General features: G+C 38.8%; 1 protein-coding gene across 1 annotated transcript in view; it reads left to right on the top strand.

Moving 5' to 3' along the window:
* Positions 1–26,785, top strand: part of sspo (SCO-spondin) — a gene marked incomplete at its 3' end in the record, with an annotated part of 116,103 nt that overhangs the window by 45,180 nt on the left and 44,138 nt on the right. Inside the window, 36 exon segments of the mRNA XM_084102078.1 lie at positions 1,065–1,192; positions 1,524–1,665; positions 2,929–3,131; positions 3,756–3,777; positions 3,878–3,998; positions 4,497–4,710; positions 5,620–5,761; positions 6,271–6,513; positions 6,703–6,858; positions 7,704–7,844; positions 7,997–8,161; positions 9,366–9,557; positions 10,072–10,194; positions 11,044–11,173; positions 11,643–11,768; positions 12,764–12,855; positions 13,690–13,872; positions 14,470–14,640; positions 15,226–15,478; positions 15,731–15,777; positions 15,892–16,062; positions 16,259–16,393; positions 17,257–17,399; positions 17,493–17,587; positions 18,488–18,537; positions 18,801–18,971; positions 19,240–19,410; positions 19,894–19,973; positions 20,060–20,229; positions 20,377–20,423; positions 20,507–20,707; positions 21,295–21,465; positions 23,879–24,076; positions 24,738–24,843; positions 24,943–25,163; positions 25,244–25,393. Of these exon segments, the coding sequence (XP_083958204.1) occupies positions 1,065–1,192; positions 1,524–1,665; positions 2,929–3,131; positions 3,756–3,777; positions 3,878–3,998; positions 4,497–4,710; positions 5,620–5,761; positions 6,271–6,513; positions 6,703–6,858; positions 7,704–7,844; positions 7,997–8,161; positions 9,366–9,557; positions 10,072–10,194; positions 11,044–11,173; positions 11,643–11,768; positions 12,764–12,855; positions 13,690–13,872; positions 14,470–14,640; positions 15,226–15,478; positions 15,731–15,777; positions 15,892–16,062; positions 16,259–16,393; positions 17,257–17,399; positions 17,493–17,587; positions 18,488–18,537; positions 18,801–18,971; positions 19,240–19,410; positions 19,894–19,973; positions 20,060–20,229; positions 20,377–20,423; positions 20,507–20,707; positions 21,295–21,465; positions 23,879–24,076; positions 24,738–24,843; positions 24,943–25,163; positions 25,244–25,393 (5,274 nt within the window).

The following is a 26,785-nucleotide window of genomic DNA, read 5'->3' as shown; positions in this document are numbered from 1 at the left end:
ACGGCTGCACTCTACCTCTACGGTACACTACTGTACTCTACTGTATCCTACTGTACACGACTGTACTCTACCTCTACGGTACACTACTGTACTCTACTGTATCCTACTGTACACGACTGTACTCTACCTCTACTGTACACGGCTGTACTCTACCTCTACTGTACACTACTGTACTCTACTGTATTCTACTGTACACTACTGTACTCTGCCTCTACTGTACACTACTGTACTCTACTGTATTCTACTGTACACGGCTGTACTCTACCTCTACTGTACACCACTGTACTCTACTGTACACAACTGTACTCTGCCTCTACTGTACACTACTGTATTCTACTGTATTCTACTGTATACGACTGTACTATACTGCACTCTATTGTACACGACTGTACTCTGCCTCTACTGTACACTACTGTATTCTACTGTACACGACTGTACTCTACCTCTATTGTACACTACTGTACTCTACTGTACACGACTGTACTCTACCTCTATTGTACACTACTGTACTCTACTGTACACGACTGTACTCTACCTCCACTGTACACTACGGTACTCTACTGTATTCTACTGTACTCTCCTGTACTATACTGTACTATACTGCACTCTACTGTACACGACTGTACTCTACCTCTACTGTACACGACTGTACTCTACTGTATTCTACTGTACTCGCATGAATCTTCAGCCTGAGGATTATTATTTCACTTTCGGTGTGAAAGGGTCTTTACATTTGCCCAAAAATATAACTTTTTTGTCATTAAAAAAAGCCCGGCCCAGGTGGGAAAAAAGTAACGCAAAAGTAACGTAACACCTTACTTTTCTAAAAAAGTAACTAAGTAACGCAATATTGTAATGCATCACTTTTCAAAGTAGCTTTCCCCAACACTGGTCATATTTGTAAATAAATATAGTTCAGATACTCGTCCTCTAGGGTGTTGCTGTAAGGCAGTGTTTGCTTTGACACTGTAATGAAATATGGCTGGTACTGTACCTGAAGCTTTTCAAGCACCACTAATAAAGTAAAGTTGTAATGTGACACTGTTGATTGTTTGTTTGTGCAGGCTTGTTGACTCAGGGTGGCGGCGTGTTCGACACGTTTGTGTCCAGCTTTTATCTGCAGTTCAGCAGCGACGGCCGTCAGTGGTCCACGTATAAAGAGATGATCACAGACGCCAGACCCAAAGCAAAGGTGACGCACACATAAACCTGTCAAACCTTAAAGAGTACATATAGTAACACAGTTAAGTTTCTGCCAATCTCACGTTAATCTTGAGTAGCTTTAGAGTAGGATTGCATCCTTCATATCTCAGAAACGTCTTTAGTTTTATCAGATTTATAAAAGAGAGATACGCTGTACCGATTCTTTCCGAAAACAGCTAAAGAGCCACGCACTATCCCTGGGTATGCACTTACGCGCCGATTGCCAACAAAACACAGACATTTGACATTACTTTCACTTTAAAGTTGGAAATTTGTGTAATATTGGATCAGTTAAGATTATAATATTTTGTTTCTTCCAGGTGTTTCAGGGCAACAGTGATGACCGCGGCGTAGCTCTGGCCCGTCTGGACCGGATGGTGTCGGCTCGGTTCGTGAGGATTCTTCCGCATGACTTTCAGAACGGGATCTATCTGAGAGTCGAGCTCATGGGATGCGCTGACGGTACACGCTGATTTCCATATCCATCTCAGGGCTCCAGACTAACACTTGAGAGCTGTAATTGTTAATCATAAATTCAATTTAATCATAAAATTGTTTTGCATTAACTAGAGCAGTTACTAATAATATTACATCATTATTTCTTGGAAATGCACATTTGACGGTAAAGCACTGAGCTTGAGACGCAGATAAAATGAACTTTTACCAACCTAATTTTCATAGGGACAAATTTTAATATTTTAAGGTTATTAAATGTTCCATTGTTCTTCTATAGTATCACTCTGAACTGACCGAGAGCTTCAGTGATTATAAAAAGATCGCTCTTCACTTGCGTTCTGTGTAATTCAGTCACAATTTGAATAAGTTTTTGTTTTTCATGAGACTTCTTGACTTTTTCTATTTCATACTTCAATGCAAAAAGTGTCAAACTTTGAAAAAAACGAATGATTTGATATTTTATAATAGGGATTTCATAATATCTAAATATAAATTTAAAAGCAAAACGTGTAAAAAAAAGTCAAAATAGCTAATAAGTCTATTAGAGGAGCGCCATCTACTGGTTATAGTGGTAATTCATGTCTTTTTTTCTTTTCTTTTTTTTATAAAAGTGTTTTGTTTGCCATCTTAGTTTTCCTATATCTTGAAACTTTTAGTTTCTCATCTTCCCAAACCTATGTTAATTTTGATAAACTGAAAACAAAACAAAATTACTAAAACTTTAACTAAAATGAAAATGAAAACGAATTCAAAATATTAATAAATACTATAATAGTATAATTACAAATACAGGTGAGAATATATTCAGAACAAACATTTCTTTCCTTTATTTAGTTTATGGAGCTTGCATTTAATGTTATGATATAAAACAAAAAGAAAGAAACAAAAAATATTTTGCATCAGTTGTCATAAGCATATTGCAAAAAAAAGTGAAATTTGGAAAAATGTAAATAGATTTATTATGTGAAAAACCTATGATATATATTTTTAATTGTACAATATCTGTACATCATCATATCATTTGTTGCACAGCCATTCAATTATTCTAATTTAAATAATTAAAAAGTGACTGCATGACAGTAATGATATTTTAAAGAAAATCACCATAAAGGATAATGAGAATTGCAAACAGCTCAAAAGTAAAAGATCTATAAATAATCAGAATGCAAAACTCTTATAATCCTAAAATTTATTTATCCTATGCTTTATTTTCTCCGTGCGTTTTTTCTTGCCTCACACTTTGGACTGAAGTGTTTGTTTCGTCTCCAGGAACGGGCTGCGCGTCAGGTCAGTTCTCCTGCCCTCCTCCAGGGGGGTGTGTTGAGGCGGAGCGGCGCTGTGATGGAGTTCCTCACTGTCCTGATGGGGCGGATGAGAGAGACTGTACACACACTAATACGACCCACATCACCCCCACTGCCGCCCCGCTCAGGACACCAAGCAAGACCACAGCCAGAGTCCTGACCACCACTGTGAGACTTCCTTCACTTTTGTTTTTCCCCCCATTTTTCATGAGCTGAACTCAAAGATCTAAGACTATTTCTATGTACACAAAAGGCCTATTTCTCTCAAATATTGTTCACAAATCTGTCTAAATCTGTGTTAGTGAGCACTTCTCCTTTGCCGAGATAATCCATCCACCTCACAGGTGTGGCATATCAAGATGCTGATTAGACGGCATGATTATTGCACAGGTGTGCCTTAGGCTATAAGAAAAAAAAAAAGAAAAAAAAAAAAATATATATATATATATATACCTAATTTGTTTAGATTTATATTAATATATTCTATTTTTTAAGTTTTATATTATTATATTATATTCTTACCTTAATTATTATTTAAATTAATTTTACATTTAAGAATGGCACAATACAGAATATCTTAGGTCCTTAAATGTGCCCCATTTTCATTAATAATTAAAATAATAATTAATTAATATTTCTATATATTTATTGTGGTACACATAGCATTGATAGAGTTTAACTTGCACTACAGACGTACTGTAACTGTGATCTCTTTTAAAGAAGTCGTTTTCTATTATTGCATTGTGTTTTTGTTAAAGTGTTTAATTTTTTCTGTCTCTTTGCGTTTCCAAGGAAGGAGGACCTGATCAGAGAGGTAGGAACTCAGAGGAGTCATGAATACAAAAACATTTTAATGGTCCTAAAATAAGCTTGATTTTCTTTGATCAAAATATGATGACATCATCGCCCATCAGGTGTCTGCTCTTCTCCTCTGGGATTGGAGGATGGGCGTGTCCATTATGGTCAGCTGACCTCGTCCTCGTACAGAGAGAATAATCCTGCTGATGCGGGCCGTCTCAACATCGTGCCCAATGTGTGAGCATTTATAAATGAATTAAGAATTTGTATGAATATGTGCAGGATGAGATGATGATGCATTCGTACAAAGAAAAAAATCAACCAGGTCTTCAGTGTTGGGGAAAGTGCTGAGTGTTTTTTTTTTTTTTGTGCAAGTGAGATGAGTAAATGCTCACATTTAGTCTAGAACTACTGTACAATAACCATCATGTACACACACACACACACACACACACAACGCCTCTGCACTTTGATTTGTCTCCACATGAGGACAGGAGAGCTGTCAGTCAATAAATGGGAAAACAAAGTTACTTATTTGAAAAAGTAACTCCGATATTTTGTTGTACATTTTAAAAGTAATGCGTTACTTTACTAGTTACTTGAAAAAGTAATCTGATTACGTAACTCAAGTTACTTGTAATGAGTTACACACAACACTGCAGGTCTTTATATCAGGTCTATATATTCTCCATGTATCCTCGTGCTGATGGTGTGTTTTGCTCACGTCTCCCTCAGGATGGTAATGGAGCCGGGATGGAGTCCTTTGCCTGGAGATCCTCATCCGTATTTCCAGGTGGATTTTCTGGAGCCCACGTGGATTTCTGGAGTGGTGACGCAGGGCAGTGAGCGCATGTGGGGTTACTTCACCAAATACAGGCTCGCGTTCGCTTTAGTCCACACCGATTTCATCGACTTCACTGAGACTGGAGACAGAGGCTCTCCTCCGAAGGTGATCCCGACCGAAAAATATCCTGAGTATACTTGCAGCCAGACTAATTCAGTGTACTTCCAGTGTGTTAATGATCAGTTAACCTGAAGTGTGCTAATTTGGAACAACTCATTTCACTCTAAGTATATTTTAGTTGTAGTCAAGCATGACTTTATGTGTATTTAGTGTACTTTTGTGTGCTAAATTGGAACAACTTCAAGTATACTTTAAGTATTTGCCTGTTTAGGGACTAATTACATGCTTGATTAGTGATATTAAAGTGTACTTTATTTGTGTTACAAGTACATTTTGTTAATTCATTACGAGTGTCTTCGAAACATAAGTAATATACCATAAATGTATTATATTTGAGTAAAAAGTAAATGCTCAGTAATACCTTATTCGAATACTACAAATTGCACACTTTGTCTTCAGTAACAAATGCACATTAATTAATATTACTTAGCTATACTTATATAAAATATATAATGTATATATAATGTATTTTGAAAGTATACTTTCCATGCATTGTTACAATGATCATTTCCAGTACACACACTTAAAATATACCTAAAAAATACTTTTAATAAAGTGCAAATAAATATACTTTTAAAAAATAAACAGAATATTCACTGTAAATATATATTTTTCTAAAATATATTTTTTAGAAAATATAGTAACGTACAATTATTTTAAAGTTGTATTGTTAAAATAGGTAAGAGCGTGATGCTAATATACTTGTAATATATTTAAAGATAGTAAAAAATTGTGTTATTATATTTGCAATGTACTATTGAAAAAGGGTATATATTTCAAATGCAATAAAGTATATTTTTTTTCACTAGAGTGATCTGGAAACATTAGCTGATTGACTAATTAAATGCATGTGTAAGTGCAGTAAACAGTGGTGTGTGTGTGTGTGTGTGTCAGATATTCGAGGTGAGGATGGTCGGTCGGACGCCTGTCACTCGCTGGTTGGACAGACTGATCAGAGCTCGCTTTCTCCGGATCATTCCTGTAGAGTTTCGCCCCACTTTCTATCTGCGAGTGGAAGTCCTGGGCTGTCGAGGAGGTGGGACTGCAGTTTAGGCTTATCTAGGATCCTTTAGTTTTCATGGGAGAATCAAGTGTCTGGGTCGTATTTCATACCCGAGTATAAACAAGAAAAAAAGAAAAACACACATACACACGTGTATATATATATATATATATATATATATGACAATATCATTTTTATTAATTTTATTAATTTTATATTGTTATTATTATATATTTGAATGTATTTGTTAAATAATATAATTATTTTAAATATATTTTTGAATGAGTAAATAGCCAACATTAATAACACTTTGAACTATGCATGCAATATTTTAAAATTAATGCGTTTATTAAAATTAGTACATTTTAAATAATATTTTTTCCCATTCCAGTAATCATAAATGTACTTTATTATTATGAAAACCCCCAAAATATTTATGGCCCTAAAAAGTAGACTTCATTCATTACTTTAAGCATTATATAATGTATAATATACAATATTACGCATTGGATCATATCAACATATATGTTCGTTCTTGTCAGATGAGTTGGTCACACCCAGTAGTGTAGTGACCACAGCGCCACCTGGAGGACCGGGATTACAGAACCACACGGGACCAACGGGACGTCCCGGTTACTATAACTTCACATCTGGACCTCCAGGACTTCACACCAGGAGTCCACAGGACGGGAGCCCGGGAGTGGCTCCACACATCACAACAGCGCCACCTGGTGTCGGTCCCACAGGACAACCGGGCCTTCATATTCGGAGCACACCCAGGACAGGTGCGTGTTTCTGAGTTTCCCGGGTGAAAAAGACGTACTATTAAATGCATTAAAAAAGTACTTGAGTATGTTTTTGGTGCAACGCAAATATACTATGATGCATTTTTAATACGTCTTTTTCAGACGTACAAACGTTTTCAGAATTGCAAACGTAAATGCTTTTCAAACTATTTCTTTCCTTTTTTCAAGGGTTCTGGGAAACATCTACACCGTATGACGATGGTTTACCCAGAGTTCTGTGTGTGGAAGGACAGTTTTCCTGCAGGACGTTTGGCTGTGTTGAAGCTGTGCTGGTGTGTGACGGACACGAGGACTGTCCCGACGGCTCAGACGAAGATCGCTGTGGTAAAAATAAAGCATGTTTATTAATTACATGCCGTCACTGTTGAGGAAGTTAAGTAGAAATGACATGTCAAGCTACAAGCTAATACTAATTTATACCAGTTACCACTTTAGAGTTGTTATGGGTAATGATAAACCTAAAACTATTAAAACTTGTTTTCAGAAATTTAAATGAAGCTGAAATCAAATCAAATATATGAAAAAAAAGAAAGAAAAAAAACTCAAATGAAAATTAGAAACGTTGCCTTGGCAATAAAGTGAAATCAAATAAATTTAATCAAAGTACTAAAATTACTAAAACAAAAAGTTAAAAAATATATATTGAAGCTAAATTGAAATATTTCATACATTTATATTTGTTATTTACATTTAATTTTATTTTAGGATTCAAATTTAAATGTTAATATGGGTAAAAAATTACTAAACGCATAACAAAAATTTAAATACTCAAAAATTGAAAAATTGAACAAAAAATGAATACTCAAATATATCTGAATTCTGATTATGCAAGTTAGTTTAGTTAGTTATTCTCAAACAAACACTTAATGCCAGTCAGATTTTTCACCCTGTGCGGTCTTTGCCATTTTATTTTATTTTATTTTATTTTATTTCTTTTTCTTTCTTTTTCTTTCTTTTTTTTCATTGTTTTTTTAAAAACTTTTTTTCATTGTTATTCATTATTTTATTTTATTTCTTTTTCATTGTTGTCTATTTCATTACAAGTTGAATATTCTCTAGAGCATTTCTCATTTGTATGTCACTTGACTTCAGACTCTGATGTGAACGCGCTGACACACATTGATTCACTGACCCTGTGATGAAGTGAGTCTGGATCTCTCTCTCCTCAGGCCCGGTCACACAGCGCCCCCTGGTGCCCGATCTCTGCTCCTCCAAACAGTTCAGCTGCTGGAGCGGCGAGTGTGTGAGTTCAGATCAGAGATGTGACCTCCACCGGGACTGTGCCGACGGCTCGGATGAGAACGACTGCTGTGAGTCCACACACACATCTCAGGTCAGATTCAGGTCAGGTGGATTGTGGGATTGAGATATGTGTGTGTGTGTGTGTGTGTGTGTGTGTGTGTGTGTGTGTGTGTGTGTGTGTGTGTGTGTGTGTGTGTGTGTGTGTGTGTGTGTTCTCCAGTCGACTGTGTTCTGTCTCCCTGGACGTCCTGGAGTCGGTGTAGTGTATCGTGTGGACTGGGTTCACTCTTCCGGCAGAGGAACATCATGAGAGAAGCTCGACCCGGTGGATCCTGTGGCGGAGCTCAGTTCGACAGCCGGCCCTGCTTCATACAGGCCTGTCCAGGTACAAACACACCACCAATAATGCATATATATAACATATGATATATAACATACTGATTAAAGGCCTGTCCAGGTACAAACACACCACCAATAATGCATATATATAACATATGATATATAACATACTGATTCAAGGCCTGTCCAGGTACAAACACACCACCAATAATGCATATATATAACATATAATATATAACATACTGGTTCAAGGCCTGTCCAGGTACAAACACACCACCAATAATGCATTCAATATCTGAATACTGGTTCGTACAGATAAACTGCAAACACTGTAAAATCAAATTCCAGGACTTTTTAGGACTTTAAGCACTATTTTTTAGGTTTTCAAGGACTACAGTCAGAGATCTCACTTATCAAACAATATCTTTATTATCAGGGATGCACATAAGTTTTTCTGTATATATATATAAAAAAGACTATTATTTTATAGTACACTTAAAAAATACAATGCTAATATTTATTTTATTTTTTTAATGAATTTTCAAGCCTGAAATCGGCAAGCTTTTATTTTGGCGAGGTGCCAGGAAGTAAGTACTTTAGTGCCGGTCTAGCACTGGCGAGTGAAGCGTCAGTGAATGTCACTGAAACCGTCAGATTTATGCAGTATTACAGTGTGGATCTGAATGCATTAACAGCTGTCAACATGTCGATACACAGAAGAGCGAACTGAACTGATTTACCCAGCACAGTTTTTATTTTGGTCGCACATGCGCACCTGTGAACCACTAATGTGCACCCCTGTTTATTATCTTTCAAATTATAAAAAAAGGTAAATAGACAAATGAAAATAAACTAATAAAACAAAACGGTACAAATAAAGTGCAGCAGATGCAATGATTGCGGTAACTTTCACCATTGAGAGAATACTATGAAAAAAAATATGAAACTGAATAAATATCCCCCCGTGGACCTGAAGAAAGAAAGCTGTATCATATACTTGGATATTTATGAGCAATATCACACTCATAGCCATGCGAAATGACTCTATATCTATATCAGACGAGCTGCAGTGTTACTTTTGTGTGAAAAGATTGTTTCACCGATAAAATTAAACACATTTATGCATTTGGCAGACTCTTTTATCCAAAGCGACTTACAAAGTTGAATTCAAGCACTTTAAGCTCCTTGTGCGAACCCTGTGTAACGAGCGCAGTGCTGACTGTAACGCTCTGGTGTTCTCTGTGTCCCAGTGGACGGTCAGTGGTCAGACTGGACGCAGTGGTCAGACTGTGGCGTGGCGTGTGGTGGAGGACTGATGGTGAGGAACAGGACCTGCTCAAACCCTCCGCCCAAGAACAGCGGGAGAGACTGTGACGGGATGAGCAGACAAACACACGCGTGTAACACACACTCCTGTGGGACGACCACGGACACACAGAGCGGTCAGACTTCACATCGACACACATGATTATTATGTGTGACCCTGGACCACAAAGCCAGTCACAAGGGTCAACTTTTTGAAATTGAGTTTTATACATCACATTAAAGCTGAATAAATAAGCTTTCCATTGATGTGTGGTTTGTTATGATAGGACAATATTTGGCCGAGACACAACTATTGAACATCTGGAATCTGAGAAAAATCGAAACATTGAGTTGTTCATTTATGTTGGCGATTGTGCTGCATTCACTCACACAAATAAATGTTTTATATATTTACGTTAGGAAATTTACTAAATATCTTCATGGAACATGATCTTCACTTAATATCCTAATGATTTTTGGCATAAAATAAAGTCGATAATTTTGACCCATACAATGTATTGTTGGCTATTGCCACAGATTTGATGGTTTTGTGATCCAGTGTCTTATATAAAGTTATATTTGAGCATTATGCAACTGTCCTTATCCTGTGATTTAGATGTTGATCTGTTGATCTCTTCTGTTGAGCCTCAGGTTGCACAGGAGGAATGGTTCTGGTTAAAGAGTCGGACTGTGTGTCTGGAAACACGGATGCGTGTCATGTGACCTGCTCTGACCTCCACTCCGAGAGGAACTGCACATTAAACTGCACTACAGGTACATCCCATCATTCCCAGACTGAAATCAATCATCACCATTACCCAGTGCACTCAGACATCATGTATCGTCCTCGTTTGTGTATTATATCTCTAATGTTTTATATATTGATTTAATTTAATGTGAAATCAAATAAATAATGAATTATGATCATTAATATTAATATAATTTATTAAATGTTCATTTTTTATTTATTTATTACTATTACTATTATTTATATATATATATAATAAAGTACATAGGCTATATAATATATATATATATATACACACACACCCATTATGCTTATGGGTTACACTTTATTTTAAGGTGTCATTGTTACAGTGTAATTATATATTTAAGTACTGAGTAATATTAATTAACTACATGTACTTACTATAGGGTTAGGGTAGGATTAGGGTTTGGTTGAGGGTTAGTTGCATGTAATTATTCACAATTTATAGTTATTACTACTGTACATGCATGTAACATGTAACAAGGAGTGTCCTTGTTACATATGTTACATGTACTTACCACAGTAATAACAGTTAATTATGCATAATTACAAAATGTTCCCTCAAAACCCTCAACCAAACCCTAACCCTACCCTAACCCTATAGTAAGTACATGTAGTTAATTAATATTACTCAGTACTTAAATATATAATTACACTGTAACAATGACACCTTAAAATAAAGTGTAAGTGTTACCAATTATTTTAATGTAGTGTTTTAATAATAATGATTAAACAGAGAAAGATCAAAAGAGAAATGATACTATGATTTATATATGGATTAAGTGTGTGTGGTTCTCATGTTGGTTAGGGTGTTTATATGTGGATTAAGTGTGTGTGGTTCTCCTGTTGGTTAGGGTGTTATTGTCCTCCTGGGCTCTTCCTACAAGATGGACGTTGTGTCGACGTCAGTGAATGTGAGTGTTTGTGGGAAGGTTCGTTCATCCAGCCGGGACGTGAAGTCAGAGCCAGCCTCTGCAGCACATGGTCAGGAGATTCACATGCTTTTCAACATTTCTTCTGATGTATGAGACCCTGGATCACGTCACTAGTCTCGAGTCGCACGGGTGTCTCTGTGGCAATCGCCAACGATACATTGTATGGGTCAAAATTAACGATTTTTCTTTTATGCCAAAAATCATTAGGATATTAAGTAAAGATCATGTTCCATGAAGATATTTAGTCAATTTCCTACCGTAAATATATAAAGCATTTATTTTTGTGAGTGAATGCAGCACAATCGCCAACATAAATGCACAACTTTAAAGGAGATTTTCTCAATGTTTCGATTTTTTTGCACCCTCAGATTCCAGATTTTCAATAGTTGTGTCTCAGCCAAATATTGTCCTATCCTAACAATATCACAACCCTTGTGACTGGTGTTGTGGTCCAGAGTCACATACGGTAGCATGTAATACTGTAAATGCATGTCGTGTCGTTTTATCCAATCATGCAGTGTGTGTAAAGACGGGCGTGTCACATGTGATGAATCCAGCTGTGTCGCTCGCTGTGATTGGTCGGCCTGGTCTTCATGGACGTCATGTGACAGCAGCTGTGGGACGGGAATCCAGCACCGTTACAGGTGGACTGACTTATTAATCAAACATCTATTAAAGTTACACTGTGGGATTTGATGTGCATGTACAACACAAGTAATAATTTCCACTTGTTTTTCAATTTTTTATCAAAAACAAGCAAGAAAATATGTTTGCAAACAAAAAACACAAAACAAAAACACTTAGTCATAAAAATGACACACAAAAACACTAATACAAGTAAACATTCTTAGACTATTTACCATTTTTCTTTAAAAATGTATCAATAAATAAATGCTAAATAAACTAAATATGTAAATGAAGTCCCCTTTAAAATTTCACAATAAAGTCATGTTGATTACTTAAGCATTATGCATTTAGGCTTCTTAATAAAAATTGTTAAAAAAATTATTTATTACAGAGGAAAGAAAGAAAATTGGATTCATCTTCAAAAAACGCTCACTTTTTTTGCCCTATTCAAGCTCTTTACATTTTTCCCCAATTAAATAATCATGTTTCAGATATGCTTTTTAAAATTTTAAATAATTTGGAAAACATGTTTACAGTAAATGATTTTTCAAAATAAAATAAATAAATAATAAAATAATAACAATTTTTGTTTGTTAACTGGATTTTTCCCTCTCGTTTTCTCAGGACTGTTACACCAACAACATATTTTTGAAGACCAAAAACTATTAAAATGTTCAGAAATTAGAAGAGGTGATTCTAGTCATTCTTGTATGAATTATATTTTAATGTTTTAAAAAACTAAATAGGTCAGACACACAAAACCGGTGTCAAGTCATCAACCCAAAAGTGAATCCCAAAGAATAACCCTGAATATGACTATATGTTGAAGATGATGTTTGGTCAGATATGAATATGACTATATGTTGAAGATGATGTTTGGTCAGATATGAATATGACTATATGTTGAAGATGATGTTTGGTCAGATATGAATATGACTCTATGTTGAAGATGATGTTTGGTCAGATATGAATATGACTCTATGTTGAAGATGATGTTTGCATGTTTGGTCAGATCTCCTCTGAGTCCGATGGGAGCGTCGAGGGTCGATCCGTGTGACGGCGACTCCACCGAAGCCCGTCGATGTTTCACTCCCTGCTCAGACGGTGAGATCTCTCTACAGTCTCAGTGTATAATAGAGGTTCATTTGTCTGTGAACGCTTTATATAAATACAATATAGGTCTAAATCCAGATGATCACAAAAAAGTACGTTTCCCGCTGACATGTTGCAAGCTTTATTTAACATCACAACCGTCTGTAAAAATATACCTCAGATTTCTTGTCAAATCTAGTTGTACAGTCGATCTCAAAGCTCTTTCCCGTTTTAGATGTTTAGTGTGTTTATTGCAGCATTCACGCTGAAAACTAATGATGCCTCAGTGTCTCTGCCACTCAGTCCAGCGACGGTGATGTCACACGCATAACCTCTATACAGGGTTTAAAATGCACTTTTTCACTCACCGGCCAATTTGGCTACTACATTTTAAGTTTCTGGCCATTCAGAACTTCTACTAGCCAAAAATAAATTAAAAATTAAAATTGGAATTTTTAAAATAAAATTTCATACATTCATTTCTTATTCAAACAAAATCCTGTCATCCAGCATCTCCTCCCTCCTCTTTCATCCTTTTCCCCAAAAATACGGTACAAAGAACATCAAAAATATGAAGAATGCTGGAAAATAACAATGTCTTTTCTGTTCACCAAATGCTGTTTAATCTTCGCTATTGCTTCAATGCAAATGAACAAGCGCGCCGTTATTTGTTGCGTAGTGACGTGTGTGTTCATGTGAGATTTGTCTCACGAACTTCCCCAGCAAAGTGAGTAAACATAATAATTTACACGCCAAATTGGCTCGTGATTCGACAGCGTTTCCCGCCACAGTTGATTTTTACCCGCATTTTGCATGACGTTTCCCCGTGCTCCTGTGCGCCTGCAGGCCCTGAGCGAGCGGCGTGGGGCGAGTGGACGCTGTGGTCCGAGTGCAGCAAGACGTGTTTTCATCATGTGGACGCGGTGGGACTGAGACGTCGCTTCAGGAGCTGCAATCACACCAACACTAGCACCTCCTGTGGTGGAGAAGTGGAAGAACACGAGCCGTGCAACACACTCCACTGCCCCGGTACACACTCTTCACACACTCCACTGCCCCGGTACACACTCATCACACACTCCACTGCCCCGGTACACACTCATACACACTCCACTGCCCCGGTACACACTCGTCACACACTCCACTGCCCCGGTACACACTCATCACACACTCACAGAGAACACACACTCATCACACACTCACAGAGAACAGAATCATGCTTTTTTCCTTTAAAGTACAAATACAGACTCAGCTCTGGATAATAAGTGATGTGATGTTGTGATTTCACAGTATTCTCAGACTATTTACTGTACAATCATTTTTTCTTTAAAAAAGAAACAATAAATAAAATAAAAAAATAAAGAAAATATGGAAATAAAGTCAGACATTTCATAATAAAGGCACATGGATTTCAGTATTCAGTATTCTCTCTTTCTCTCTCTCTCTCTCTCTCTCTCTCTTTCTCTTGCTGTGTCTCTCTCTCTCTCTCTCTCTCTCCTCTCTCTCTTTCTCTTGCTGTGTCTCTCTCTCTCTCTCTCTCTCTCTCTCTCTCTTTCTCTTGCTGTGTCTCTCTCTCTCTCTCTCTCTCTCTCTCCTCTCTCTCTCTCTCTCTCTCTCTCTCTGTAGTTGCCGGTGGCTGGTCGTCCTGGTCGAGTTGGTCGAGCTGTTCCTCTGAGTGTGATTCTGGAGTTCAGACTCGAGAGCGTGTGTGCAGTTCTCCTGCTCCGCTGTACGAAGGCCTTCGCTGTCCCGGGCCGCACATACAGACCCGAGACTGCAACCTCCAGCCCTGCTCCGGTGCGCGATACCCTCATCCTTCCCTCGCGGTGTTTTGAAAATATTTTTTTTTAAATTGAGTGTTCATCAGAGGGGTCCAAGACCTCAGGACTTTTGTCCCACTTGAACCAATAACACACTAAACAAATTTTATAATGTCTACATGTGTATCTGAATGCACACTGAACCGAACTGACTTTAGGACCCAGAGGAACAGCTCATCTGCTCCATATAGAGCTATAAGGCCATCTAGAGTCATGAAATATCATGATATATTATTTTCTCCACAAGAGGTCGACAAAGACACCCAATGTAAGATATTTAGAGCTGAATTAAAAGGGTTATGCATGAAATTGTGAGTTATTTTGAATTTAAGTTGAAAGATTGTGAGGAATGTGCTTAAATTACTACTTATTTATTATTTATTGATCAAATCTAGTAATTTAAAGGTAAATAAAATAAAAGAAATTACAAAAAATCTCAAAAAAAAATTCATTAAAAAATAGAAAAAATATGATCAAAATGAAATAAAATAAGCTTTCTGGACATTTTGACCCACAAGGGAAGTGTGCGTTTCTGAAGGTATGGTGTGTGTGTGTCCTGCAGGTGTGTGTCCGGAGGGCATGACGTTCCTGTCGAAGGATCAGTGTGTGGCTCAGGGCGGCGCGTGTCCGCGTGTGTGTATGGACGCCACGGCCGATGTGGAGTGTGCCGCTGAGTGTCATGATGGATGTTACTGTTCTCCTGGTTTCTATCTGTTCAACAACACGTGTGTGTCTCTGCAACGCTGCCCATGTTACCATAAGGGGGCGTTGTACTCGCAGGGGGACCGAGTGCCTCATGACGACTGCAACAACTGGTAACTCACTGTTCACACACGGTTTAGCGTGCATTCAGAAATCTGTGGTGGACAGTAAGATTTAATATTTTAAAACATAAAGTTCTCACCAACCCAAAACTTTTGAACAGCACTTGAAAATATTTTTTGACAAGAAAAAAAAAAAAAATATATATATATATATATATATACTATTTTTTATTTTATTTTTAATTATTATTATTTTTATTTTTTTATTAATATATATTGACAGTGTCTTGTGTCTCCTGACAGCACGTGTGTTGATGGAGCGATGCATTGTGGGACGGCGCCCTGCCCTGGTCAGTATGACACATCACATCCTGTTCTTCATCACAGTAAAAGTATTGTCCACCTCCTTTTATTCGTCCTCATGCATTCTGTTCTCAGTGGTTTGTATGCATTGATTCCTGCAGTGCATTGTGGGTGGAGTGAGTGGACGGCCTGGAGCGCGTGCAGTCGGTCATGTGACGTGGGCATCAGGCGGCGCTATCGTTCAGGAACCAATCCAGCGCCAGCGTTTGGAGGACGAGCCTGTGAGGGCGAACGCATCGGACTGGACACGTGCAGCGTTAAACCCTGCTTCGGTACAGTGATCACATGACATATAGAGTTAGATACTGTATATATGTATATTTATTTATACTTATATACTTAATATACTTATTCCATTAGTTTCAAACCACTGAAGGCTGTAAAACCATTGTGTCCTTGAGCAAGATGCTTGATGTGATCTGACTGTCCATGTAATATGTGTGGTGTGTGATGCGTGTGTGTGTTCAGGAGTGAAGGGCCCGTGGAGCCCGTGGTCCGAGTGTTCGGTTCCCTGTGGCGGCGGATACAGGAACAGAACCAGAGGCCCGGTCAGGACTCACGGGACGCCTCAGCAGTTCAGCGCCTGCAACCTGAAGCCCTGCGGTGAGTCTCGGCCCTGCTCATGCCTTCAAAATAAAAGTCAAACAAATTAAAACTAAAACAGAGCTAAGCCTGAAAAATAAAAATATTTTAAACCTAAATAGTAATATTTAACAAACAAAAAAAACATAACAAAAAAAAGTTCTAAACTCAAAAATGTGACAATATGAAGAAAAAAAAATAATTAAAAATATGAATAAAATCTATAATAGCATATGAATAATATAAAAAACACTGTTATAAATAGCAAATCATTAATTATGTTATTTTTATGTATTATTTTAATAATAATAAATAATTAAATAATTATTTTATTTTATATTATATTAACAATAATATTGATAATTATAATAATAATAATAAAAACCTAATTTGTTATAGTACTTTGAAAAGAAAACAATTGTCAATAACTGATACTTTTATTTATTTAATCATATTCAATTAATAATTAGATACATATTATAGTGTTTATAATAATGCTATATATTATTAATATATTCGACATTTTATGAATGTAATTATTACAGTGGAAAGAAATCCTTAAGCAAATTTGATATGTTAAACACTTTTGTAAACAGAGCTAAAACTGAAACTTAAATAAAAAATTTAAAACCTAAATATTAATATTAAAAAGACACACACACACACACAACCACAACACAATTACTAAATATATATCTAAATTTAAATTTAAATTTAAAATATGAAGAAGAAAAAAATGAAAAAAAGAAGAAAAATATATATATAACATATTATAAACAATACCACAAAACACTGTTCCAATCAACAGTGTTCTAAATAAAAATAAAAGTCCCACTTCAACCACTACTAATGAGCAGCTCATCTTGATCTCTCTGTGATCTCAGATGATGGACGCGCTTGTACGAACGGTCAGGAGTGGGCCGTGTGTGTGAGAGATGAGCTGTTGTGTTCAGATCTGGGCTCGGACGTCCAGAGAGATAGCAGCTGCCATCCGGGCTGCCAGTGTCCTGACGGGTCTGCTCTACAGGTGTGTGTGTGTGTGTGTGTGTGTATTTCATCATATATATTTGTCATGTTTTTATTTGTGAATGTATATCTGTGATTTGTGTGTGTGTGTTAGGATGGCGAGTGTGTGTCTCTCCCGCTCTGTCTCTGTCATGTAGACGGAGAGCAGCACAAACCCGGAGACACAGTCACCAAAGACTGCAACAACTGGTAAAACCTCACAAAACCATATAGATATATCATTTAAAAGATAAGTCATTTTATTTTAAAATAATTATTGATAACTTTTCAACATGCATATATATATATATGCATATATGCATACATGCATATATATATATGCATATATGCATACATGCATATATCAACATGCATATATATATATATATATATATATATATATATATATATATATATACATGTAGTGTATTATATAATTGTTGTTAAATGCATGTTGAAAAATTTAATATTTAATTGATAGAATAAGTTTGTGTATTTTTTTCAAGTTTTAAAAACTTTGAAAACATATATATATATAGTATATACATATGCATTTATGTATGCATTCAATAATAACACGTATATGAATATGTAAATACATATAAATATATTAATATTTTATTGATATATAGAATGTTTTTTAATTATTAAAAGTAAAAAATAAGTCATTTTATTTTATAATATAATTTATTTTTAATCATTATTTTTTATTAATCTTTCACCAGTAATACATATATGTATGTATAAATACATTTAAAATGTTAATATATTTTATTGATAGATATAATGCCTTGTTAATTATTAAAAGTATTCAAAACTTTGAAAACATAAGAAATGTATTTATTTTTTCAATTCAATTTTATTTTCTAATTATTATTTTTTATTATGCATTTAACAATAACACGTGTATGAATGTATAATTGCATATACGATGTTAACATAGTTTATAGATTATTAAAAATCATTAATAAATATATTTTATATATAAAGATATTCTATTCATTTTAATTAATTATTAATAGATATTTTTATTATGCATTTAACAATAATACATAAACTATGAATATGAAATTTAATATGTGATTTATTCATAATGTTTTATTCCTGCAGCACATGTGAATCAGGGAAGCTGGTGAACTGTACGAGTGTGGAGTGTGATGGTAAGATGTCTGGAACCGCTCTCGTGCTGTAACACACTCGCTGATGTGTGTGTGTGTGTGTGTGTGTTGAGACTCTCTCTCTGATGTGTGTGTGTGTGTGTGTGAGACTCTCTCTCTCTGATGTGTGTGTGTGTGTGTGTGTGTTTGTGAGACTCTCTGATGTGTGTGTGTGAGACTCTCTCTCTGATGTGTGTGTGTGAGACTCTCTCTCTGATGTGTGTGTGAGACTCTCTCTCTCTGATTGTGTGTGTGTTGTGTTTCAGTGGACGGCGGCTGGTCATCGTGGACTCCGTGGGGTGTGTGTTCTGTGTCGTGTGGCGCTGGTCTTCAATCGCGCTATCGCTTCTGTTCTGACCCGGAGCGAGCTGGGAGCGGACTTCCCTGCGTCGGGTCGGACCGAGAGGACAGAGTGTGTGTGTCAGCGCCCTGCAGCAGTGAGTGACACACAACCACTGAACAAAAGAGAATCACACATCATGACCACATCGAACTTACTGAAAGATTATATAAAAACAAAGAACAACTGAAAACTGGGGCTATAGATACACAGGGAAACACTAAACGAGATAATTAACAAGACACAGGTGAAACACATGAGGGCAAGTCGAAAACCATGGCAACGAATGAACTGACACTGGAAACTGAACTGGGAACAGTGTGAAACTAAGCATGTGAGATTGGTTTGATTGTCGTGTGCTGTAGGAGACGGAGGCTGGAGCGTCTGGTCGTCCTGGACCGACTGCAGTAAGTCGTGTGGGGGGGGCGTGCGGAGCCGCAGGAGGGACTGTGATCGGCCAATCAGAGGAGGAGATGGAGACTATTGCGAAGGACTGGGAACTGAAGTCATCACGTGTAACACAGACCACTGTCCAGGTGTGTGAGTGTGTGTGTGAGTGAGTGAGTGAGTGTGTGTGTGAGTGAGTGAGTGAGTGAGTGAGGGTGTGAGTGAGTGAGTGTGTGTGTGAGTGTGTGAGTGAGTGAGTGAGTAAGTGTGTGAGTGAGTGAGTGTGTGAGTGAGTGAGTGAGTGAGTGAGTGTGTGTGTGTGTGTGTGTGAGTGAGTGTGTGACTGAGTGAGTGAGTGTGTGAGTGAGTGAGTGTGACTGAGTGAGTGAGTGAGTGAGTGAGTGAGTGTGTGAGTGAGTGAGTGAGTGAGTGAGTGTGTGAGTGAGTGAGTGAGTGTGTGAGTGAGTGAGTGTGTGAGTGAGTGAGTGTGACTGAGTGAGTGAGTGAGTGAGTGAGTGAGTGAGTGAGTGTGTGTGTGAGTGAGTGAGTGTGTGAGAGTGAGAGAGTGTGTGTGTGAGAGTGTGTGTGTTTTCACATGTTTGCTAGATGTTAACTCTTGACTCTGTCTGTAGTGTCTTCATGTTCACACGTGTCAGGAAGTGTGTTCAGCGCCTGTGGACCCTCGTGTCCGAGATCATGTGACGACCTCACTGTGAGTAAATCAATAAACCATTGAATAGACAGATAGACAGACAGACAGATATACAGATGATGACAGTAGTGTTGGTGTGTGTTCAGTTCTGTGAGTGGCGCTGTGAGCCGGGTTGTTACTGCACGGATGGTAAAGTTCTGAGTTCTGACGGGTCGGAGTGTGTGGAGAGAGACGCGTGTCCCTGTCTGGACCTTCACACGGGACGACGAGTCCGACCCGGAGAGAGAACACCATCTCCAGACGGATGCAACAACTGGTGAGAAACCACACATTACACGCAGTTTTACCTGCATTCATTCAGATCATGTGATTCATGTGTTAGATCATGTGATTCGTATGTGTTTGATCATGTGATTCGTATGTGTTTGATCATGTGATTCATATGTGTTTGATCATATTCCAGCACCTGTACTGGAGGGAAGCTCTCCTGCGGTGAACATCCGTGTCCAGGTTTGTCTCATAAGCCCATAATAATCTCAGACGTCTCTGAAGGGGTAAACTGTGACATCTGGTTGTGTGTGTGTGTGTGTCAGTGGACGGCGGCTGGTGCGAGTGGGCCGACTGGACGCCGTGTTCGAAGACCTGCGGGCTGGAGTGGGTGTCCCGTTACAGGAGCTGCGCCTGTCCTGAACCCAGATCTGGAGGAGAGCCGTGTTCAGACCAGCAGGAGGAACACAACGGACTGGGAGTCCAGATCCAGAGACAGCCGTGCCCATCCGTGTCCTTCTGCCCCGGTAACACACACAGAACACACACCACATACCCATCCGTGTCCTTCTGCCCCGGTAACACACACAGAACACACACCACATACCCATCCGTGTCCTTCTGTCCCGGTAACACACACAGAACACACACCACATGCCCATCCGTGTCCTTCTGCCCCGGTAACACACACAGAACACACACCACATACCCATCCGTGTCCTTCTGTCCCGGTAACACACACAGAACACACACCACATGCCCATCCGTGTCCTTCTGCCCTGGTAACACACACAGAACACACACCACATGCCCATCCGTGTCCTTCTGCCCCGGTAACACACACAGAACACACATCACATACCCATCCGTGTCCTTCTGTCCCGGTAACACACACAGAACACACACCACATGCCCATCCGTGTCCTTCTGCCCTGGTAACACACACAGAACACATTTAGGTTAACTTTTAAACTATATAATCAGCAGTAGATGAACATTTTTTGATGAAACATTACATTTTGATATAAATACTTTTACTCTTCTATATGATTAAAAATGTTAGAGTGTTCAACATCCCCGATCTCTCTTTCTGTGTGTGTGTGTGTGTGTGTAGTCCACGGCTCCTGGGGCTCCTGGAGCTCCTGGTCGGACTGTGACGCGTGTGTCGGTGTGTCTGTCCGGCTCAGGGTGTGTAACAGTCCTCCGGCTCGGTTCGGTGGTCTGTCGTGTCTCGGAGAGAGTCGTCAGACCCGCGGATGCCATGATAACGCCACCGTCTGTTCAGGTCAGCATAATTCATAAACATTCCTTACACACTCCTGTTTTATCATATACCAGCCGCGTTTCCATTACCCTTCAAATTACGCAAATTTAAATTGCGAATTGAAAATACGCCCAATGGAAACACGTCGCAAAAACTCATGAGGTGTTTTTCAGGCAATTCGAAAAAGAAAACTGCAATGGAAACAGTTTTGGGCATTTTCAGGTCACCTGACGTAGAAGGCACGGTATGTTTGGACAGAAGACGAGACAGAGTTCTTCATTAAACTCATAAAAGGCAAACTAATTACAGGAATACTGGATTCTAAACCACAAAGAAATGCCACAATTTATCAAGAGCTGAAAGCAGATATGAGTGAGAAACACCCAGAAACTCCTCATATGAGGCGCTCACAGTATAAGGGGCTTTCCTTGACATTAGTGCTTGATAACACACAAACGACTCCTTCCATTAACAATAATGTCTAGTGCAGTGGCTGGGATATACATAAACCAAACGATATCCATCACCATGATTTTTGAAATGACTTATCGCGAGAGGAAAAAATTACATTTTAGTCGCATAACATAAGTTAATGGAAACAACGTTATTTCGCAATAGTTTTTTATCGACATTTAGAAAATAGCGCAAACGTTTTGTGCAAATCTGCAGTGGAAATGCGGCTCGTGACACTAGCGTGCTCGTGTGTATAGTGACGCTAGCGTGCTCGTGTATAGTGACGCTAACGTGCTCGTGTATAGTGACGCTAGCGTGCTCGTGTGTATAGTGACGCTAGCGTGCTCGTGTGTATAGTGACGCTAGCGTGCTCGTGTGTATAGTGACGCAAGCGTGCTCGTGTGTATAGTGATGCTAGCGTGCTCGTGTGTATAGTGACGCTAGCGTGCTCGTGTGTATAGTGACGCTAGCGTGCTCGTGTGTATAGTGACGCAAGCGTGCTCGTGTGTATAGTGATGCTAGCGTGCTCGTGTGTATAGTGACGCTAGCGTGCTCGTGTGTATAGTGACGCTAGCGTGCTCACGTGCTAGCGTGCTCGTGTGTATAGTGACGCTAGCGTGCTCGTGTGTATAGTGACGCAAGCGTGCTCGTGTGTATAGTGATGCTAGCGTGCTCGTGTGTATAGTGACGCTAGCGTGCTCGTGTGTATAGTGACGCTAGCGTGCTCGTGTGTAGTGACGCTAGCGTGCTCGTGTGTAGTGACGCTAGCGTGCTCGTGTGTATAGTGACGCTAGCGTGCTCGTGTGTATAGTGACGCTAGCGTGCTCGTGTATAGTGACGCTAGCGTGCTCGTGTGTATAGTGACGCTAGCGTGCTCGTGTGTATAGTGACGCTAGCGTGCTCGTGTGTATAGTGACGCTAGCGTGCTCGTGTGTAGTGACGCTAGCGTGCTCGTGTGTATAGTGACGCTAGCGTGCTCGTGTGTAGTGACGCTAGCGTGCTCGTGTGTATAGTGACGCTAGCGTGCTCACGTGTATAGTGCCGCTAGCGTGCTCGTGTGTATATTGACGCAAGCGTGCTCGTGTGTATAGTGATGCTAGCGTGCTCGTGTGTATAGTGACGCTAGCGTGCTCGTGTGTATATTGACGCAAGCGTGCTCGTGTGTATAGTGATGCTAGCGTGCTCGTGTGTATAGTGACGCTAGCGTGCTTGTGTGTAGTGACGCTAGCGTGCTCGTGTGTAGTGACGCTAGCGTGCTCGTGTGTATAGTGACGCTAGCGTGCTCGTGTGTATAGTGACGCTAGCGTGCTCGTGTATAGTGACGCTAGCGTGCTCGTGTGTATAGTGACGCTAGCGTGCTCGTGTGTATAGTGACGCTAGCGTGCTCGTGTGTATAGTGACGCTAGCGTGCTCGTGTGTAGTGACGCTAGCGTGCTCGTGTGTAGTGACGCTAGCGTGCTCGTGTGTATAGTGACGCTAGCGTGCTCGTGTGTAGTGACGCTAGCGTGCTCGTGTGTATAGTGACGCTAGCGTGCTCACGTGTATAGTGACGCTAGCGTGCTCGTGTGTAGTGACGCTAGCGTGCTCGTGTGTATAGTGACGCTAGCGTGCTCACGTGTATAGTGACGCTAGCGTGCTCGTGTATAGTGACGCTAGCGTGCTCGTGTGTATAGTGACGCTAGCGTGCTCGTGTGTGTAGTGACGCTAGCGTGCTCGTGTGTATAGTGACGCTAGCGTGCTCGTGTGTATAGTGACGCTAGCGTGCTCGTGTGTAGTGACGCTAGCGTGCTCGTGTGTATAGTGACGCTAGCGTGCTCACGTGTATAGTGACGCTAGCGTGCTCGTGTGTAGTGACGCTAGCGTGCTCGTGTGTATAGTGACGCTAGCGTGCTCACGTGTATAGTGACGCTAGCGTGCTCACGTGTATAGTGACGCTAGCGTGCTCGTGTGTATAGTGACGCTAGTGTGCTCATGTTTACAGACTGTGGAGGTGGACAGGAGGAGTGGGCCTGTGGGAAGCCCTGTCCTCGCTCCTGCTCGGATCTGCACGGACACACGGAGTGTGTGGACGAGCCAGGGTGCAGTCGGACCTGTGGGTGTCCCGGAGACACACTGATGCAGGACGGGGTGTGTGTGGACCGAGAGCTGTGCCGCTGTACATTTCACAACATCAGCGCAGGTGTGCACACGTACAGAAGACACATCCACACGTGCATCAGGGTTATTTTACTATCGCTATACATTATATCCTTATTTATTCATATTTTTATTTGTTTTTTGTTATATTATCCATTATAATTTAAATTTGGAGTTTTAGTCATTTTGTTGTGTTTTAGTTGTTTTATACGTTTTGTTTTATTTCTGTTAATTTATAATAATAACTTTTATTTCCATTAATATATATATATATATACAAAATATTATTTTAATATTATGTATATGTTTAGCTTTAGATAAAGTTTTCATCTTTTTTTTGCATGTGTACTTTAGTTGTTTTTATTATTTTTCAATTTTTTAATGTCCATTTAGTTTTATTCATTTTACCATTATTTACATTTTACAAGTTTTACTAATTTTTTTTCAACATTAGTTCTGTTATTCCTGTTTTAGTTATTGTCAATGTTCTTAGTCAATTTTAGTTTAATAATTTTGTTTATTTACTTTTTTTTTCTGTTCACATTAAATTAACATCAATTAATGCAAAAGTTTTTTTGTATTTTTAGTTTTAGTTAACAATAGCAACACTGGTTTAAATAAACTGTTCTAAAATGACGCCTCTAATAAATATTCAGCTGTATTGGGAGTTATAGATGCTGAAATGACGTGCGCTCTTTCTTAAGACACAGCTGGAATAAACTCTGGCAATGTTTCCTGGGAATGGCCGGGATCATCAGACTGGCAGCAAGCAAACCCAGGAGAGACCATCATCACTGACTGTCATAACTGGTATCATATTACATGCACGTGTAACATGTGTTGTTAGTGAAGTCAGGTCCCTGGCACTGACAGATCTGTAATAGTGTGTGTTTGTCTGTGATCTTCTAGCACATGTGAAGCCGGAGTGCTGCAGTGTGACTCGGTTCCTGGATGCTCTGTCGACGGCAGCTGGAGCCAATGGGGTCGCTGGACAGATTGCTCCGCCCACTGTGGAGGCGGGGTTAAGGTGCGGACCCGTCAGTGTGATAACCCCGCCCCTCAGAGCGGTGGCAGAGTGTGTACGGGCTCCGGCCGACAGCAGAAAGTGTGTAACGCTCACGGCTGCACAGGTGAGTCAGTGTGACGGATGTGACATTTCTCATATTGTTCTCGAAATCTCTGTTTTCTCCAAGTACAATTGCTCTTGTAGATTCTGGTGGTTGGCTGGACTGGTCGGCGTGGTCAGCGTGTACGGTCAGCTGTGGTGGAGGCTCTCAGAGTCGAACCCGCTCCTGCCGAACGCCACCCTGCTCGGGAATGAGACGCCAGAGCAAGACCTGCAACACACAAGTGTGTCTGGGTACGTCCAGCGTCCAGCTCTGTCTCTGAGCGAGGAATACAAACAAATATTTTAGTTTTAGGCCCATGAAGACGGTCTGATTGGGGCTGAAGATTCAAATTAAATAAATAAACAAATAATGCAACAAAAATAAAACAAAACAAATAAATAAATGATTCAAAATAAATCAATAATAAAAAATTAAGAAAACCAAGCATATTTTTAGGACCGTTAAGATGGTCAGTGTGATTGTGGCTTGAGACAGAATAAAATAAAATAATGCAAAATAAAATATTGTAAAAAAATAAATTAATTAATTAATTAATGCAAAATTAAGAAAATTAAGCATATATTTATTTAGCACACTGCAAAAAATGCTTTTCTTATGTATTTTTGTCTCATTTCCAGTCCAAATATATATTAAAAAAATCCTAAATCAAGATGCATTTACTAGAAGAGTAAAATGCCATAAGATATTATGTCCTGTTTTCCGGGGGAATTAATCAAAATTAAGTGAGTTGATGCTTAAAAAAAGCTAAATTATCTGCCAGTGTGGTCAGAAAAATAATGTTAATTCAAACAGAAACAAGATTATTTTTCTAACCCTATTGGCAAATTATTTAGCTTGTTTTAAGTAAAAACTCACTTCATTTTTATTTCCCCCAGAAAACAAGACTTAATATCTTACGGCATTTTACTACTTTAGTAAATGCATCTTGATTTTTAAAACATTTTTATATTTGGATCGGAAACAACACAAAAATACTAAGTGCGAAAAGCATTTTTTGCAGTGTGCCATTAAGATGATCAGTGCATGTAAAATGAGCAAATAAATATACGAATAGTGCAAAGAAATAATGCAAAATAAAGAAAATAAAGCCTATGTTTCAGGACCATTAAAATTGTCAGTGTGTTTGGGGCTTCATCCATAAATAAACAAATAAATAAATAATGCAAAATAAGTCAATAAATAGTGCAAAAAAAATAAATATCTTATTCATTTTTCTTGGTAGAAATAGAATCATTGTAAAACATGCAGATCTACATGTATAATTAAATAATCTGAGCTTCAAAATGAAGTCCTAGTCAATAGTTTTGGTGCTATTTTTATTTATTTTCCAACCAACTACTGAACTCACACACACATAATGTTGAACATCACTGGAAGAGAAGTGCCTCTAACCAGATGAAGAATCGACAGGATCTTTGAACCAGACGTGCTTTAATGTCTTCCTGCCTTTGCATACAGCGGGATTATTAATGTTACGGACACACACCAGGATTTACGGGATTTAGAAATCTTTATGAAATCGGCTTGTTTTGTTCCCTGAAAGCATTTCACCTTATTTTTTAAATTAGCTTAGTTTTTGACAGAAGATGTGAGAGCTTCAGGAATATTTGAATAGCCGGGAT

This window comes from Abramis brama, assembly GCF_963993115.1.
Source record: "Abramis brama genome assembly, chromosome: 24".
Taxonomy (NCBI): Eukaryota; Metazoa; Chordata; class Actinopteri; order Cypriniformes; family Leuciscidae; genus Abramis; species Abramis brama.
This window is presented reverse-complemented; position numbering and strand designations above follow the sequence as displayed.